The sequence below is a fragment of the Alligator mississippiensis genome, chromosome 14, assembly GCF_030867095.1.
Source record: "Alligator mississippiensis isolate rAllMis1 chromosome 14, rAllMis1, whole genome shotgun sequence".
Classification (NCBI taxonomy): Eukaryota; Metazoa; Chordata; order Crocodylia; family Alligatoridae; genus Alligator; species Alligator mississippiensis.
Genome location: NC_081837.1, coordinates 39880868 through 39900291, shown reverse-complemented (window position 1 = coordinate 39900291; position 19424 = coordinate 39880868). Strand labels below are relative to the sequence as shown.

At 51.7% G+C, this 19424-nt stretch overlaps 1 protein-coding gene across 1 annotated transcript; it reads left to right on the top strand.

Annotated features, from left to right (window-relative positions):
* Positions 1 to 1762: 1762 nt before the first annotated feature.
* On the top strand, positions 1763 to 13500 carry REN (renin). The gene is made up of 9 exons (XM_019477235.2): positions 1763 to 1894; positions 4412 to 4568; positions 5239 to 5362; positions 6476 to 6594; positions 6860 to 7056; positions 8166 to 8288; positions 9500 to 9644; positions 9983 to 10081; positions 10726 to 13500. Exons 1-9 carry the CDS (start codon positions 1788 to 1790, stop codon positions 10885 to 10887), a joined length of 1233 nt encoding a protein of 410 aa, XP_019332780.1. The 5' UTR covers positions 1763 to 1787; the 3' UTR covers positions 10888 to 13500.
* Positions 13501 to 19424: the final 5924 nt, after the last annotated feature.

Sequence of the window (19424 nt, the reverse complement as noted above, 5' to 3'; positions counted from 1 at the left end):
CGTTTGCCCCTGTTCACCAGCTCCTATTGTAGAAGTGGTTGTGCTGACATGTAAGGGGGCAAGGAAAGGTTAATAAACATCCAGTCCCCTTCCTGAGTGCTATGTGCCAGTGATACCATCTCAGTGGGTGCCCCAATCCTGGTGGCATGAGAGGGTTCCTGGCTTCCAGGCCTCACCTGCAGTTAACTGAGATCTCCCTTGCTCCCAGAGCTTTCCGTGAATCCCAGCCCCTTATTTAAATCAGCACTTCCCACACCCTGCTTTTTTATGGCTATGCCACATACAGCTCAAAGGCCAGCTGACAGCCTGGGCTCATACTCAGGGCCTGGAATGCCCTTGGGGTGGGGGTGGGAGGGTGGAAGGGAGGGAGACCACTGGGTTTGGAAAATCCATGTGCTTGCAGCCTGTGGGAAAATATAGTTACTGTAAATAAAGACACTTGGATCCCTGTGCTGACTCCTGAAGGCCCGTCTGAAATCTCTCCTGCTTTATCCAAGACCAGACTAGTAGGTACAGGGAGCTAGAACAGGCACTGGTTTGGGGCCAGAGAAGCATGATACAGGTGAATATACAGTTGGCCAGGTCCCACGCCGGGGTCCTGTCTATCATCTGTGTTTGTTCAGCACCGAGCACCGTGGAGTTCCTCCCAGGGTGCCCCATGATCTGATAATGCAAATTATTAGTAGTAGTAGTAATATTAATTAATTATAATGTGTTGATGATAATGATTGATAATAGAATAAGTGGCCTGGTTTTCAGAGGTGCTGATCCCACCTCAGTACCAATACTCAAGCCACGTTCACCAATATGTGACACCTACAAGGGTATTAGCTCTGTGCATGATGTTATGCATTAAAAAAGGCGGAGGGTCAGGTTCTTGTGTGGTGTAAAAGGGTGTCTCTCCATTGATTTGAAAGGCTGGAATAGACATTTCATAGACATTAGGGCTGGAAGGGACCTCGGAAGATCATCGAGTCCAGGCCCCTGCCCAAAGGGCAGGAAGAATGACCTCCCCTGCCTGGGATGATCTAGTTGGGGCTGGTCCTGCTTTGAGCAGGGGGTCGGACTAGATGTCACCTGCTGAGGTCCCTTCCAATTCTCATTGTCTATGATTCTGTGACTTCAGTGCAATTTTACTGATTTACACCTGCCAGTGGATTTGGCCCACTGCCTAATCCTTTCAGTGGCAGTAGTGCCACGTAGCAATTAAAGCAGAACTGGAGCTGGGAGCCAGGACTCCTGAGTTCTGCTCCCAGCTTTGGGGGAAATGTCTCCACTTCACTTGCCTCATTTCCCCCAGCTCTAGCATGGAGATGATCAAATTCACCCACAATGGTGCAAGTCATCTTCGCTCTGCTGCTTCTAGTAGCACAATCCTGGTTTACTCCAGCAGGGGTTTGGCCCACATCCCATGCACACCCATCATCACCAGATGTTTGGAGCTGAGCTTGAGAAGGGCTATTCAGAGAGAAGACCGCACGGTATCTCCAGGGAGCTGTTTCTTTCTTATGAATCCTTCTACATAATGTCTTTGCCAGGATGTACCTGCCTTGCTGGGACATGTCCAGTATATACTGTGTTGTGTGTGCGTACATGTCCCCAGCCAAGTTGCCCTGGCCAGGAAGTGAGGTCAAACTCATTGTGCATCAGGAGTGCCCCCATGGGCAAGATTTATCACCCCCGGCCTTCCACCAATGAGCAGTCAAGAGACTCTGCTATAAAAGCACAAGGAGCTTTTCCTTTCCCAGGGCATGAGAAGGAATCTGCTGTCTCAGAGAGGGAGAAAGATGCCTGCGCAGATGCAACGAGGCAGAAGGATGCAGCAATGCTGGGTCTTTCTGATGGTTGCCTGGGTGGCCAGCTTCTTCTGCTGTACAGTGGATGCCTTACAGAGGTACCATGCTGCACAGTGCTAATGGCTTGGTGATGGGGGGTGGGGTGGGGTGGGGTGGTATGTGTGTGTGTGTGTGTGTGTGTGTGTAAGTGAGAGAGAGAGATTCCCAGGTTGTTTCTCATTGCTGTGGCTTGTGGTGGAAAGCAGGACCACCCCATCAGTTTATCTCACCCCCTTGTCTGCATAGATCCTGGTCAGATCTGGACATTCTTTGCTCTTGCGCCCAATGGGAGATTGCATTGAACAGCAGCATCTCGTTTTAAAAAACAAAGTGAGGAAGATAAAGTGTTTAGATACAAATCCTAGATCGGTTCTGAAAGCAGGGAAGCAGAGGCTGCATGATGCTCAGTCCTCAAGGCCAGACTCTGTGCTGGGCCCAGCACAAAGCATCCTGAGCATGTGTCAGTGTTTCAGGACCGTCTACCTACCAGTTGCAGGGAGCTAATAGTTGGCACCTCTAAGGCCCTCCTAATGAGGTTATTAGCAGGGGGCTTACAGTACCCTCTTCCTGAATCTCCACCCCAATGTAGTCCCTTGCTCTTGAGAGTTGTCTCCAGATGAAGGCTCAGGGCCAGGTTCTGCTCTTACAGATGCCTGGGTAAATTCAGAGCAGCTCCACTGAAACTAATGGCTTAACTCCAGATTCCCCCCACAGGTGCAAATGCAATGACAAAGGTGAGAACTCAAGCCAGGTCACTGGGAAATGAGTGTTTCTTTAGTCTTGTTGCAGAAGCCTGGAGGGAGATGATGTTAGGCCCCAATAGGGCAGGGGAGGTTATCTAAGAGTTCAAGCTTGGGCTGGGCTCAAACTGGAATTTCCTTGCTGGGGCTCCGTTTCTAGGCAATGAGCTGAGACCATGAGAAGTAATTCAGCTCAGATCAAAGGGCAACGGTTCTAGTTAAGTGACTGCATTGGCAGTCTTTGCAGCTGACATCTCACTTGCCAGTCAAGCTGGCACCTAGGAGGTCATAAGTGAAAATTTTATGTGTGGAAAATCAGTGAAAATCCTAGGCTTGAAGAAATGATAGGAAACAGACATGGGAAAAGAGACACTACCAGAAAGGGAAAAGGCAAAGATATTGTTTTAGATTGGGATAGAGACCAGAGAGGGAGAATTAACTTGGCAGGAGAAGATGGGAGAACTGGGGGTGAGGACAGGTCTGAGGGGAGAGTGGAGGAAAGAAAATGAGTATGAAGGACCAGTGCCCATTAGGCAGGTGTTTTGGGGGCATTCCCTCTCTGCAATCAGGCTGTGCCAAAGGAAGCAGAAATAGTTTCAGCTTAACAGACCGTTGGTCCAGCCTGATCTCCTCTTCAGGGGAAAGAAGCTGCTTCTAGCCATGAGCATCTAGAGACAGGATGGGAATTTGGGCCACATGGGTTGCAGGGGACACAGGGAGCATGGGGATGAAAAAGAAGCTACAAGGTGCAAATGATGCCCTGTACCCTTGGAGGCTTGTGAGCCTGTCCAGTCCCACGTGGACTTGTCATTGGGTGTCACCTACGTACCTCAGGGTGAAGTGGCCTTGCAGGAAGCAGTGCTGTTCCCTCCCCACAGGTGCTGCCCCCGTGCCCCCATACCACTCTTGGGGCACAGCAGTGTGGGTCATTGTGGATGAGGCTTCAAGCCAAGGTCTTGAGTGCCTGCTTGAGGCTCTGAGTAGTCTCAGGGCATGACCTGCCGAAGTAGCCAAATGCCAAGTCAGACTGGCACATTCTGCCCCTTTAACAGGAGACAGCCAGGTGTCAGATCTAGCTGCCTCCATTCCCTCTGGCTCCCCTTCGAAGTCCGCAAAGCCCCATCACTTTGTGCTCTGGACCCCTGGGGCCTCTGTCTCCTAGTTCTCTGCCTGGCCCAGTCTGCACTGGGACAAGCATGGGAATGCCCTGGCTGTTTGAAAAGGCAAAAATCTAGAACTCTTGGTTCAAAGATGATACCTTTTATTAGATCAACTGAGAAATTGTAAAAAATATCTCTTTTTCTGCAAGCTTTCAGGCTCACATGCCCTTCATCAGGCTCAGGGAAAGTGAGGCATTCAGGAGTAGTCGGGGGTTTTAGACTCTCGCCAGGCACTTGCCCGGCAGATCTGCTGTTGGGTCCGCCAGCCGTTCTGCTGCAGATATCTGCTGCCATCTACAGTGACTGAGATGCCTTTGCCCAGACTAGGCAGGCACTACCGACTGGCGGGTAGGAAAGCCGCTGTCACCCCAGCGGTGCTTTCTCCAGGCTCTGTTCTGCTCTCTGCCCATCTGGTGCTGGGCTTGGTTAGCTCTAGGGGAATCTCTCTTGATATACATCAGGTAGGAGCAGGAGCAGGCCCTGCTCAACAACAGCATCACGGGGTTTTCAAGGGTTGGTGTGCGCCTCTGGGTGTCGGCGATCCCTGCAGAGCATCTGGCTCTGTCTGTCCTGAGGCAGAGAGAGGATGTGTAACAAACTGCCAGGCATGATGTACCAGGCTGGCCCTGCCCCACTTGAAGCACCAGGCATTATTCCTCTCTCCCCTAACCTGCAGGATCCCATTGAAGAAGATGCCCTCGATTCGCCAGACCCTGCAGGAAATGGGCGTGAGCGTGGCGGACGTCTTTCCTGAATTGAAGCAGAATAAATACGCCCGTGCCACGGGACCACGGAACGGGACGGCCCCCACCATCCTCACTAACTACCTGGATGTGAGTTCCCCCTCGCACTCTGGCCCAGGGGCATTGCTGGAGCAGCAAACCTCATCCTGGCATTGCTTTGTGCTGCAGACACCCTGAGGCTCGTATGTGTCTAAGTCCCTTTGAACATGGGGCATTTGAAACCCTGTAGGATTAGGCCCACGGGGGCTCAATTGCTACTTGAGGAGCCCAGACACCACTGAGATACTCACAGCCCCTTCTCAGGTGCTGGAGGCACCTATCTTCTCCCCTAAATTTCCTCTTCTTGGGATGTGCAGAGCCTCCTAACTCTTGATGCAGCTGAGCTGCAAAGAAGCACTCAGCTTATGCCCAAGCAGTCAAGGCCTGAAAATACATTTTAAGATCTAGGTTTAAATAGTTTGCTCAGCTCTGCCACTGCATCCACTATAGTCCCCTCCAAGTGGGAATGTCTGTGGGGGAACAGAAACTGAACTCAAGTCTCCTTTGGGAGGATGACGATTATCTACTGGGATGGTTGGCAATGGCTTCAGGAATCCATGATTGCTAAAGGCTCTGATATCCTCAGTGAAGGATCCTCTTCTTCAGAGGATACCTTGATAGGGACATGTGTCATTTTCCCTATGGGACACTCCCCATGTACAGATCAGTGTCCCCTCTGCTCCAGTCTCATTCTGCCTCCCATCTGTTGCGTATGTTCCAGACCCAGTACTACGGAGAGATCAGCATCGGCACACCAGCGCAGACCTTCAAAGTGGTCTTTGACACCGGCTCAGCCAACCTTTGGGTGCCTTCTTACAAATGCTCCCCCCTCTACAGTGCCTGTGGTGAGCCATGGGGCACAGCGGGGCCTGGTTGTGATTTCTGGGCATGTGGTGTACATCCGGAATTGCTCCATTTTCCCCGCTGGATTCAGAGCAGAGTCAGACCCCCTTTCCTGCGGGTTTTGCAGTGCCCTGTATCCATTTCAGAAGGAAAGGGATGTCAGATCCAGCTAGGGGAGGAAGCTGGGGGTGCACAGCCAGGGTTTGTCTTCAGAGGGAACTAGCTTGCAAGTGGATGAAACTATGCTGCACAAAGGCACTCATAGCACAGAATAGCAGGGTGGTACTGCAGGATACTCACTGAACCTTATAACCATGGCCTAGTCTATTCTGCAATAACAGCACCTCCCTTGGGCTTTCGAGGGAGGTGGTACTCTCCCCTACCCTGGGGGTCTTTAAGAGGAGACAGGACAAGCACCTAGCTGGGGTTGTCTGACCCCAGCGCTTTTTCCTGCCCAGGGCAGGGGGTTGAACTCGATGACCTACTGAGGTCCCTTCCAACCCTAACATCTATGAATCTATGAACCATTCCCACAGTGGGGAGGCCTCACTACCATCGCATAGAGTGAAATGTTTGGGAAATGCAGTTTCCAAATAGTTCAGAGATCAGGGAATGGTTCTGGATTCAAACCCTCAGTGATGGTACATGCCAGGTAATGCGGGGGGAGATGGAAAGGGCTGGAAAGTCATCTCAGAACAAATCCCCGGGGTTTAAGGATGCAGGAGACCTGGTGCATGCTGCAGACTGCTGTGGAGGGAGGTTGCTCACGTGGTGAAGCCACTAAATGGTGAACCAGGAGATATGGGGTCTATTTGTAGACCTGGAAATAATTCCCTGAGAAACCTCAAGCAAGCCTTAAAGTTTCTTTGGGCATGGTGCAAAGTCCATGGCAGTTAAAGGCTTCCTTGTGAGAGCATTGACACTGATGGGCTCTGGGTCATTTTTCTGTCTGTGAAATGGGTGTACTACTCAGCCTCTCTTGACCAGGGCAGTCAGTCAGTGAGATGTTCACATGCTGCAGTGATGGAAGCTGGGTGGGAAGGTTTCACCGAGTGTCAGGCCAGCTGACTTTATCTCCCTCCATCTTTCCTTTTGGATATGTGTCTTCTTCCCAGTTTCTCACAACCGCTACGACTCTTCCAAGTCCCGAACGTACATAGCGAATGGAACGGGCTTTGCTATCCAGTACGGAACAGGGAGCGTGAAAGGCTTCCTCAGCCAGGATGTTGTCATGGTAAGCAGTAAGCACCAGCAATGCTGAGCTAGGGATAAACAGAGGTCTAGTGAATGGCCTGCTCCAAACCCATTCAGAGTCAGTGCAAAGACTCCCTAGAGTCAGGCTTTAACCCCCACTGGCTGAGTAGCCAGGTCCCCAGCTAGTATAATTCAGCAGAGCTCCATTCCCTGAGAGCCTGTGTGTTTGTGAACTAGTGTGACGTGTGTGTGATCCTGTGGCTTCCTACCCGAGGCTGCATTGTCACGTGTGCCCCTCTCCCCAGGTGGCAGACATCCCCATCATCCAGGTCTTTGCAGAAGCCACGGTTCTGCCTGCCTTCCCCTTCATCTTCGCCAGGTTTGATGGGGTGTTGGGCATGGGTTACCCCAGCCAAGCCATCGACGGCATCACTCCGGTGTTCGACCGGATCCTCTCTCAGCAGATCCTGAAGGAGGAAGAGTTCTCTGTCTACTATAGTAGGTGGGTAACACTGGGACCAAAAGGCATCTATGCTGGGGGAACTGGGAGAGTTTCAGGTGTGTGCATGTCTTGCAAAGTGTGAACACCTAGCATTCAACCCTGCAAGCATGCAGAACTCCGTACTCATTGGGTTCACAGCACATGATGCTTTCCTAGCATAGCATGGTGGAAAAAGGCCTTTCTGTTAAAAAGAGACATTTTCAGAAGAAAACTTACTTTCTTGGTCTTCATACATCACATTTCCATCACCCCTACACACACACATACATACCACCCAAACAACCTGAAAACTGAACATGGTTTCAGTTTTTCAGCAGCCAAAAGTGAAGGGGAAAATCAGTTTGTCAATGAAAAATCAAAACCTAGCAAAGAAAAAAAGATTGGTGGGAGCAAAACCTTTGGCTCTTTCCTCCAATGTGGCTGTGGCAACAAAATCCCTCTCCGAGCCAGCTCCAGCATAAGGCATCTGGCAAAGCTAACCCAGGAGCTGCCTACATTTTTAGGGTGTCCTGCTTTGGTGAAAATCAGGGTCACTTTTTTACCACTTGAGTCCAGCTAAGGATCTGGCCACTCGGCTATGCATTTGCCTGAGGGCAGATGCAGCCGGGATCATTGTTTTATTATGTCTCTTTTTCTTTGCAGAGCTTCGAAGTAAGAAGACAATTAAACCCTGACTCTCTTTGGGACGTCACTGCACTAACAATCACAATTGCACCCTGGTTCTGGGTGGTAAGCTCTGCCAGCTTTGCCCAAATCGTGCCCCAAATGGGTGCGCTTCAGCTCTGCCACTGCATCCGCCGGGACCGTGGAGCTTAGTCAGACTCTCCACCTTTAAAGAACGGCCCCTTGCAAGCAATCCTGCATGGCAGCTTTTGCTGGAGGTTGTCAGGAAGACTCTAATCTGAGACTCCCACTGTTTGCATCCAATTCTAGTCACCCTTGTGCACTAACTCTCTCCACAGCATCCTGCGTTCCTCTCACTCCTGCCACCTGGCCACTGCTGCACATGGGGACCTACAAGGCAGGGCCTTACCTGTAGAGGACTTCTAGCAGCCTGTTCCAGGCAATGGGCAAGGAAGAAAGCACCCCTATTGTGTTTTGTGTCCTAGGAACTCTCACCTGCAACCTGGAGGGGAAATTATCCTTGGAGGAAGTGACCCAGCTTACTACACCGGGAGCTTCCACTACCTAAATGTCATCAAGAATGGGTATTGGCAGATCAGCATGAAGGGGTCAGTAACAAGGAGGCTGTTTGGCCTGTATGTATAGACTCTGCTCCTAAGGGTAAATTTCAGGCCCGATTTTCCGGTCTCAATTAAAAAATAAGGAGCTTTTTGTTCTACACACTGTATATAGGGAGAAAGCAAAATCTCCCCCTTGAATGAATATACAAGAGTCCCAGGGAAGGTCTTTTCCTGAATAGAAAGGAGGAAATTCCCTTTGTCTTCATAGGAATCGTATGCTACTGAAAAGCAACTGCTGCTGAGGTAGAGAGTAGCAGCTCACAGCAACGCCAAGATAGTTTAGAACAAGAACTCTTGGATATGGAGGATGCATGGGGCGTTGGGAGTGACAAGGGGATTGTCAAAGTTGAAATCTGGGGTTAACGCCTTTAACATTTGGGAAAAGGGCTGCCAAGTGATAAAAGTAGCCAGGTTTGTTTAGAAACTTTAATAATAATTATGCTCAGTTTTTAAGAAGCCTTCCTTGTGTTCAAAGCTCCTTCAAATGCAACAACGCTAATCTTCAATAGAGTTGTGTGAATAACTTTTTAGTTTTCTTGACCTGTGGAAAAACAAAATGTTTGGGGTCAATTAGAAAATTCTTGCAGTTTTTGTTAAACTGAAAAGAATTCATTTTGGGTGAAATGCAACTTGTGGCATCCTTTTTGAACTTTTAAAAATCTTTCATGAACAGAGATCAAAGTACATCTCACAATGAGCTATCAGTTTCAACCAAAAAAAAATCAAAATATTTCAGTTTTCTCAGACTTTCTTTTTTCCAACCAAAACAAGGCAATAAGCTTGATGGAAATTTGCAAACTTCAGTGCTTGATTGCACTCTACTTAGTTTGCCAAAAATAGGTTTCTGCTAAAACCTTTGTCAGGTGTAGCCCTCACTATGGTCTGCAGAGAAATGGAAGAGCCACTATCCCCATCTCACAGATGGAAAGACTGAGGCCAAGGTTACAGTGGCATGAGGATTAGAACCCATTTTTGACAAACGCTTATGGATGCTACCTGCCTCCCTCCTATCAGCCCCAGGGCTCTGTCCCCTGGCTTGGATAGAGGGGATATTTAAGAGCTAGCAGACTGATGTTGTCAGGACCCAGGAAGTAGATAGTTTCTCTAGGAAAATGCCAGAGAGGAGACAAGAGGTTGTGAATGAAGGGAGGGGTAGTGTTATTGTGAGGGGAGTCCCAGCTCTTTTCCTCTCTCTCCAGGGTGTCTGTCGGGGCTGAACTCTTGTTCTGCAAAGAGGGCTGTTCAGTGGCCATTGACACCGGCGCTTCCTACATCACCGGCCCAGCAGGCTCCATATCCGTGCTGATGAGAGCCATCGGGGCAACCGAGCTGGCAGAAGGAGGGGTGAGCAAACCCACCGCTCACGCTCAGTCTCTGGTCACTCAGTGGCACGTTACAGAATAAGCAGCCGGCCTGAAATTGGTTGCGGCTTTGGAAATAGGGCGGGGGGCAGTGGGCACCGGAGATGGAGTTGCACTTGACTCCCAGGGGACCGCAGGAAGCCATGCTCTCCTTGGCTCATCTGTGACCCTCTCTTGTTCCAGATGAGGGGGTTACACTGGCTGCTGGGTCACCTCCTGCCTGCCTATGACTGAAGTATGTGCCTTATTGGCCAGTCCTACCCTGGGCACAGGTTAGACAGACCTAAGAGCCTTTTCCTTTTTCCCTTTCTTCTGCTGCAGTACATGATTGACTGTGACAAAGTCCCCCAGCTGCCCATCATCTCCTTCCACCTCGGAGGGAAGGCCTACACGCTCAATGGCCCAGCCTACATCCTGAGGGTAAGACTTCTCGTCTCTATAATTTATGGCACAAAGGGGTGGCAGGGGAAGGAGCAGCTGCTTCTGACGAAAGCCCACTGTGGGCAGCCAAGAGGACGTAGCGTTTAGCAGCCCATCATCTCAGCTGCTGCTTCCAGCCTCAGTCTTTATCCAGCTCAGAGCTGCCATTTGGGGAAGTATCAGTCTTGCACTTCAGACTCGGACCCCACAGTAATTTCAGAATCAGAAGGTGCCAAAGCCAGAAGCATTTTCTCCTGAAGCCCCCTCATTTTGTGGAGGCACCTGGATAAACCAGGAGTGGCCTCTGAGTCACAGTTCATCCCAAACCATCCCTGGACACTTCTCATCCTTGTGGCAGGATCTTACAAATAGGGTGAGGGCTGCTGGGGAGTGAGTAGAGACTGGGGGAGGGACAGTGTTTCACAGGCAGAACCCAGGGAGGAGGACAAGGACCTGGAGATGGCCAGACAGGGAGTTTGGGGATAGAGTGTGAATCAGATGTCCGGGAGAAGAGGTTGGGGAGGTGAGTAGCACCTGGGGGAGGCAGAGGTATGGGAGAGCTTAGCAGGGTCCCTCATAACCACCCAGAGCAGGAGACTCTCCTGCTGATTCCCCACATCACCCCCTGATCCCCTTTTTTGCAGCAATCCCAGTATGGAGAAGACATCTGCAGTGTGGCTTTCGTAGGTCTGGACATCCCGCCCCCCACCGGCCCCTTCTGGATCCTGGGAGCCAGCTTCATTGGGCAGTACTACACCAAATTTGATCGGAGGAACAACCGGATTGGCTTTGCCACATCCCTCTGACGGCCGGGGGTAGGAGGGAGATGAGAGGGGGTGTTTGGGGAAGGAGCGACTCCCAAAGAGAAGTGCTTGAAACTGTGAAGGAGAATGGCATGGGGAAGCTACCCAATGCTGAGTAACTTTAAGCAACATTGAGGCTACTCAGTCTCCTCTACAGCACAGCAATGCCCTGCCTGTATTTAAGCAAAACCTCCTAATTAATCTGCTTTACAAAGCAATGCTACACATCAGGGATAAGCCTCAGGATTAACCCCCTCTGTGCCAGGATGCTGCCACTCCACTTCACCCAATGGCTGCAGTCCCCTTTGCCCTGGTGGGTGGGTCTCACTGCAGGCCCATCTCATCCTTCCAGACTGTCGGGTTCCCACGTAGCCCATCTCCCTGTAGCCTGTAGTGTTCCTGCTTGGACACCTGTACTTAGACAACAGCTGACAGAGGCACTTAGTCAGGCCAAATTTCCAAGATGGCTCAGTACATTACATTGGCAAGATCTGTCCCTTATCCAGGGCCTGACTGGGTGCTGAGACCTTTTGAAGACCTAGCTCTCACTATGGGTGCCCTGGGGCCAGAAATCTGGCCATGGGACCCTTGTGACCTTGGTAACACATAGAGGAAAGCTTTCTTGAAGGGCAATGTGCAACAAAACTCTGAATTTCTAATGTAGAAAAGCCCCCAGGATTTATTTATTTTTTTTAAAGGGAAGATTCCTTCCCTCCCATACCTCAGGATGGGTTTTTTGAACATTAACAATTCAGATTGTCTTTGCCCTGCAAGAATGTACAGATATTTGGGAGGAACAGAGAGGAGGACAAACACTGACTGTATGGGAGCGAAACCAGATCACTGCAAAGAGTTTAGGGCCACCCAGGGCTATAGTATCTGATTGCTGGCATTATGCAGGCCCGGGAACTTTCTGCATCAAGCCCAGATCTGGTGATTGACCTAGAAAATATTTTCTAGGAAGAGGCCTCCAGGCGTCTCTAATAGATGTTGTTTCAGATACCCCACCCCTGGCATCAGGTAGTAGGTTATAGGGAGGTGTCCTCGTCATTCCACTCTAAAACTCTGAAGTATGGGTCCCTTTTGCAGAGGTCCCTTCCTACTCAGCCAGTTAGTTCCTTCCGTGTGATTCCCCATTGCCCTGAAGTCTGTGTGCAGTATTTGTAGCAGCAAGGGCAACACACAACCAGGCTGACTGGGTGGCATTTACAAGGGGCTGCCCAGGGAATCCCACCCTGTGTACGTGAGAGTTGTGTCTTCTTGCTCTGATGACAAAAATAACACTGATAACGCCACATCAGAATCGGACTCTGCTCTGGCTCATGCATCACCAACAGAAACATTCAAGCAGGCTTCCATTACTACACTGCTTTGCAATGCCACGAAAGACACAGGAGAATAACTGAGGGCAGAATTACACCCTGCGCGTAAAGCGTGAGACTGATAGAAACCAGCCTGCCCTTCATATTGCCAGCTTGGGTGCTTACAGCTTGGAGTGACAGCAGATGGGAAGGCCAGTTCCACCTCTGCTTTCAGTGGAGGGGGTCTAGGTGGAAGTGAGAGCACAAATTGGCTTATATATTTTTTTTTTCCCCCACAACTTTTGACTTGAATGTATTTGATGTTGCACTCACAGCAGTGGAGCCAACACAGCTCTCTAGCAGACCACCTGCAGACATCTTTCACGCAGCAGAAGCACAGAGTAGGGAACCGGCTTTACGTTAATTTAATTCGTAGTGTACAGCTAATCAAACTGCTCATAGAGCCCTGGGGCTATCGCCAGGTTGCTTACAAACTGAGGAGCTGCTGCGTTAGACCTCTCCATGCACTGTCAAAGCGGTAGGGAAAGAATTCACATGCATTTTAGTGATGGTTTTAGCTTGTTTGAACTCTTCCCTTTCCCTGACTGTTTGTATTAAACAAAGACTGCAAATGCAACCAAGGCTCTGAATGTTATATCTATTGATTTGGACGCAACAGAAGTCAAGCAGATTTGAGACAGGCTCAAGAAAGTCTGGAGGGGTGGGATGTTATTCAGAATTTGCCAAACACGTTCAGAGTCTGTGTAACTCATGGTATAATGAAAGGCAACAGCAAGACTTTCTTGCAGCTGAGGTCAGTTGACCTACAGGTACTTTTAATCCCATGGCCAAAATCAGGTTAGTTCAACTGATGTGACAGCAGTGTTATTTTCTAGGCCTTTGAAGTGGGCTTGGCATTGTCTAATTTTTCCAAACATCGTCTTCGCTCTTGAGAGAGGAAAACAGGGGAGAAAAGCAGCAATGACTTCCCCAAACTCCTCCCACAAGCTAAAGGGTGTGATAGGCAGGAAATACTGAACAATTCTATGGACTTCTATGAAACTCAAAGGCCTTATGTGGATTTTAGTAGGATGCTCTAGTATCACTTGCTATGCTGGATGGGTGACTGGGTGCCTTGGCACCTTGCTATCCAAAGCATGTGGCCTCACCTGATGCCTTCACAAAGTCATTTGAAGAGAATATTTTGGGGAAAGTGAATTCTGGTTGGAAGGGAAATGACACTGTAGCAGGAACAAGCAGCAATCAGCTACCTGTACACCCTCTTTCAGCAATAAACAGACAGGACTATCATTGAGTTCATGTCCATGTCATTATTCCAAATGTGTTGCATGCTTACATAAACCCAGTGGTGAGTAGAGCAGGCAATCAGGTAACAGGTACAGCTAAGGAGGCTTTTTGCTGTCCTCAGCATCCGCAGAAAGCATCTAATCTACGTTCTCATCCCAGCTCCGCCATAACTGGGCACAGGAATCTGGGCATGTAGCTGCGTTTGTTAGCAAAGAGGAGCAATACCAAAACACCTGGGCTCAGGGAGAGAATGAAATGATCCTCCAAAATGGAGCATAAATCTCCTTTCGGTGTCTGCAGGATATGTGCTATTTGCTAAACCTATGTGAATGCGTCTGCCCAAGAGCTGGCACCAGATTCAGTAGCCCCATTTCAATGGCAAGTTTAGTTAACCTGGTGTGAGTTCTGTGTATGAACAAGATTTTAGGAAAACTGTTCCTATCCCTGGGAATCCTTAGGAGCTGGAAGAGCTGGTGCGGCAGGCGGGTCTGCCTTTCGCCTGCAACCATGTATGGTCCTGATCCAGCACAGGGCAGGGGACCTACCAGGAGGCGAGAGGAGTTTGTATGCAACCCCGGGGGCAGGGGGAGCACCAGTCCCCTGGCCTCAGAGGCCCCCACAGCCGGAGCAAGGCTCTGCCTCCCAGCGCAGGGCGGAGGAGGGTGTCCCACAGCGGGGGCCGCTGGCCTGCCCCTTGTGCAGCTCCTGCGCACCTTTGGAGGAGCTCATTGGGGCGGTGAGCGGCCTCCTGGGCACAGCATTGTGACCCCTCTATGAGGACAAAAACCTTGGGGTGCTGGTCCGGGTTTTGCCCAGTGGCCGCCCGGCTCAATGCCCTTTGTCTTTTGGGGCCCCAGAGCCAGCTCTGCAGCTTGACCTTGGTCTGAACCAGGCCCCGGGGAGGGTATTTGGGCAGGTGGCCTTCCCTGGGTCCCCACATATCTGTGCTCTGTGGGGGGCCGGGGCACGGTGCTGCGAAGCTCGGGCTGGGGGTCCGGATTCCCTTGTGGCTGGAGGCCTCCGAGCCCCACTTCTCTGCATCCCTTGGCTGGGCTCGCACAGGAGCTGGGACCCCACAGTGGTCCCTGCTGAGCAGCCAGAGAAGACTGTTGCCCGCAGCCCAGGGCGACGTGCTGCACAGCTTCACTTTTCCCAGGCAGCACCATGGCTGCAAACATAGGCTGGCCTCCAGCTTGACGTCTCCAGGCAGCTGGAACAAGTCCTCTCCGGCATGGCAAATACGATGGCCCTTGGCCTGCAGTGTCTGGGCAAGTGCCACTGGGGAAAGCAAGAGTGAAAGCCGGGCCCAGAGGATGCTGCCCCTGTGCAGAGTGAAACCCATGGGCCCTGCCTGAAAGCACAGGGCCTTGACCACCAGGCCACGAGGCAGGCAGGGGCCACAGCCTTCCCGGGGCTCCCCTTGCAGTGCTGGTGGCAAAATGGGCGGAGGGATTGCCCCTGGCTAGCTGGGCAGGGACCACCAGGGCGGGGCAACCTCCAGTGGCTCCTGGGTGAAGGCAAGGGGAGAGCGGAGCCTGCAGGGGTTTAGTCTGAGAGAGCTGAGCCTGAGGGTGTCCCAAGAGAAAGGTACTGGAGGGAGCGTGGCCCTGAGGGCGGACTTGTCTCGTGCTGTGCTGGTGAGGACGGCTGCAGCCAGAGCCTTCTTAGCCTCCCCCTGGCATCACTTGCCTTGCCTGCCAAACAACAAAGCCCCAAGATGCACCGAGCTGGGGCAGATTTCTTGTGTGCGCCAACCTGGTTTTTACTTCCTTTTCAGGTGTCCCGGGGAAAGGCCTACCTGTGAGCAAGGCTGGGCTGCTGCGCAAAACAGCAGCCATCCTCAGAGAAGCTGGTGGAGGAAAGGCAGAGTAAGCCGTCCTTCGTGCAGGCCTGGCTTCTGGGTATCTGTTGTTGGCAGGAGTAACTAGGACTCAAGGAGGCGGCTCCTGAAGAGGCGATGGCCTAGCTGCAGGTCACAGCAGGATGGATCCCAAGGTTCCTGCTGCAGGCTGATGTGAGGGTTGGCCTTCAGATCTTGTGTACAGTGCAGCCAGGTGCGGGAGTGGTACCCCCAGCACCTTGCTACCATTTGTGCAACCCGTAGCAAACCCTCCCAGAGAAGACAGAAAGGCAGGTGTGAGCTGGCCTGTTATGGACTAATAAAATTGATGTCCCAGGAACTTCCTTGGTTCCTGATATCTTTCACCTCCAAGTTTATGCTTCCCCACTGCGCTGTTTCTCCCCTCTTCTGTCATCTCATGTCCAAGTTTCCCCCACCCGCTGCCCTTTTCCATTTCTACAGTGGTTCTCTTGTAACCACTGTGTGCTGAACACCTGTGAGCTGATCACCCGAGATGCTGAATCCCTTCCTGAAAAGGGATTAGTGGCAGACATCGCTTAACTTGGCTCTCTGGGAGTAAAGTGTTGGAGATTGGACCAGCCATGTGAGGCTGCCGCCCCAAATAGCCTGAAATGAATCCCCTTCAGGGGTCAACCCACATTGCCCCCTGATGAACAAGCAGACAAGAAAGCAGGTGAGAAGGAGCCAGCTGACTGGGAGGGAAGAAAACCATGCCAGCATAACAGAAGGCAAAGGTAAGACAAGTCTGATATGGGAAGTGTCCACTCCATGGGTTCCATCATTAAGTTGTTGGCCCTGGGATTTATGAGCCTCGGAAGGTTTCAAATGGTGGGACCTCCTGTGCCTCCTGGCCTGCAAGGAAGATCCAGGTCTCCCGTCCTTATCTTGGAGCCTGGCAATTATTTTGGGCAGAGGGCCACTTACTGACTTGGCAAGCCATTGAGGGCTGCATGACAGGCAGCCAGGGCAGATAAATATTAATTTTCTAAATTTTTTAGGGGCCTCGCAGGCTGGATAGAATGGTCAGGCGAGCCACATCTGGCCCATGGTCCGCATTTTGCCCACCCTTGCCTTACATCTTCTCATCTTAGGTTACTTTGTGAGGTTGATCCACAGGTCTTGCCCATGGGTAATGGAGAAGGTTGCTGGTTTTCAGAGGATATTGTGCGCATTGAAACCAACGAATGTTACGACTCAAAAGAGAGACGTTGCAGCAGCTAGACACGTGTTCAATTACAGCCGGTCTTGGTGTCTGTTCTTGCAGGCCTCACAAGAACCAGAAGGAGAAGCGGGTGGAAGAGCAGCAGGGAAGACAAGACGTAGGACGAAAGCCAGCCGGAGAAACAGAATGTGAAGAAAAAGGACTCTGGACAGAATCACCTCCCTGCCTTTAAGTCTCAATCATGTATTAGCCAAATTTCAGCTCCATGAGCCTTTGGGCAAGCTCCCTGTAACCCGGAAATGGGTCTTTGCCCTTGATGCTGTTGCACTTGTGCAGCAGTCGGGTGGACGGTGGACAACCTTGTAAGCAAGGCGTGTGTCACCACCACCTCGTTTGTAAAGAGTGTGGATCTGGCTGGTGGTCTTGTGCAGCGCAGCCGCCCTGTAATCGGGGTCCAGGCCAGCTGCCAGAGGTGGCTGTCGATGGCGTAGGCTCCTGTAAGCAGGGTGCGTGCTGCCTCCTACCGCACGAGGACAGTGGATTTGAACGTGCGTAGTGCTGGATGTCCTGTAATTGGGAGGCCAGGTCTGCTGCCATAGCCAGTCGGAGAGGTGCCCCTGTAAGCAGGGTGGGCATAGCCTCCTTTGGCTGGGCTGAGAGAGACAGAGCAGTCTGCAGCGTTGTGCAGCAGGACGCCTTGCAGACACGAGCTGAGTCTTGTGGGGTGACAGCAAACTCTTTAGAACCCAGAGCTTGATGACTTTCCCGTGGCTGGGTTGAAGCTCGTGGCCTCCTCTCCGATCCCTGTGTCCAGGCACCTGTCCTTCTTCCTGCATCTGTGCCTGGCACTTCTCATCCGGATGGGGGGGTGCCACCCTGTAACGAGGGTGCAAGTCCTGTGCCTCTCGGTGGAGGGCTAAGTTCTGCGGAGCTGTGGACCACCCTGTAAGCAGGGTGCAGGTGTCACCTTGGCTGGTTGTGGGCCCTCCCTGTAAGCAGGGCCTTTCCCTTTTACCCGCTGCGAGCAGTCTGGCTAGCCAGACGGACCGTGCCCTGTAATGAGGGTGCGAGTCCTGTGCCTCTTGGTGGAGGACTTGGTTGTGCAGAGCTGTGGACCATCCTGTAAGCAGGGTGCAGGTGTCACTGTGCCTCTGGGGACAGCTCTGTCCTTTGGCTGGCTGAGGGCCCTCCCTGTAAGCAGGGTGCTGGGCCTGCCCCTTTTGCCCCCTGTGGGCAGCCTGGCTGGTCAGGCGGGCCATACCCTGTAAGGAGGGTGCCGGTCTCAGCCTTCTTGCCCCCTGGGAGCGGAGAAGGATTTTCCAGTGTAAGGCTGGAGGTGAAGCGGTTTGCGGCATGGAGCTCCTTTCTGGCCTGGGAACACTTTTTCCCTTGTCAGAGTGTGGAGAGTGAGAGAGAGGAGCGCCTGGGAATGAGAGCGTTTGTTATTTTCTTTTTGTTGTTAAAACCACTGCAGCTTACCTTATTTTCTTCCCAGTGCTGGGAAAGGGGCGAGATGCATCCTCATAGCCTTCTCCTCCCACCTCCATACCTAGGGGGATAAGCACTGGTATGGGTTTCCGTGCCTTTTGGCCTCAGGGAGCGTTAGCCCTCCCCCCACTCCTACTTTTGGGCAGGCAACCTCCCTGTATCTCAGGGGACAGGTCTTACGCCCCCTCTTTTTGGGTGGCTAGTATGTCCTTTTGGCCACTTGGTAGCTCGCATGCTGGGTTACTGCCCTGCTTCTTGAGGGCAGGCTATGTATTCCCTAGCCGAGTCCCTGGAGATAAGTGCCCTGGCACTTGGCCGGCCATTGTTCGGTGCCCCCGGCCTGCAGCCTGCAAGCAGGGCCCGGGTCCCCTTGAATCTCTGGCTCGGGTCTCGTTCCACTCGGTGAGGCTGGCCGGAGAGGATAGCCACGGTTTACAGGGAAGGGTGCAGGCTTCTGGAGGATACTGAATGCGTTGGGACCCCAAGGCTTAGTGACCTTCCTGTAACTCAGGTCCAGGTCTCTGCTCCTCTGCTGCAAAGGCTCATGTCCAAGAAGTCCATGGGTTCACTCTGTGCATGGATGCCTTTACCTTTGCTCTTTATGGACACCCTTTGCATCTCTTGATTGTTCCCCATGTTGTGCAATTAGCAACTGCTATGCAGGTGGCTTGTTGAATGACCTACGCTGCGTTTTGAGAATCCTACTCATCAACTGTCTTTTGTATTAGCAGCAGGAATGGAACAATTGGGCTTTTGAACCACAAAAGGGCGTTTTGTGTGGGAATGAGCTCAAAAGCCAAACAGCAAGCTTGGGTAGGACTTGGAAACTGAGACGTCAACAAGGGTTACCCGAGAGGGTCACGTGCAGATGGGTGTGGGTATGTGAGTGTTGGCAAGTGCATAAGCTGTGGGCATGTGCAGGGAAAAAAACAGTAGTTCCTGCTACTGAGAGGGATCAAAGGGCCCCTCTCATCTAGTGCTTGGTTGAGAACCCTGCTTCTTGTCAAGGCCACTGTGACTGTTGGGGTACCTTAGGTGCTGTAACAACCCTTCGGTTAATTGAGTCGTGTTGCATCGTTGGTGATTCTTTGGGAAGGGCGACCTGGCGGTGCCCATCTCTCCAGGTATGGATGGTCAGTGGCTCGCAGGGAACTCATTTGCCCTTTGACCGGTTTTTTTTTTAGTCCTGCTGTGTGTCCACACACCCTTCTCTCCCAGGCTAGCCCAGGTGGAGGTGCTGGTTTAGTTGCTGACAACCCAACCATGGAACAATCTGTGCTGGTTTACATGGTACCAGATAGCAGACCAAGAGAGGCCTGGCCTGGCAGGGGTGTAGAGATTGGATGGGTTGAAAGAAACATGGGGAAGCCAAGCCAGCTGCCACGGAGAAGCTGTGACTGGAGACCTCTCCTACAGCTCT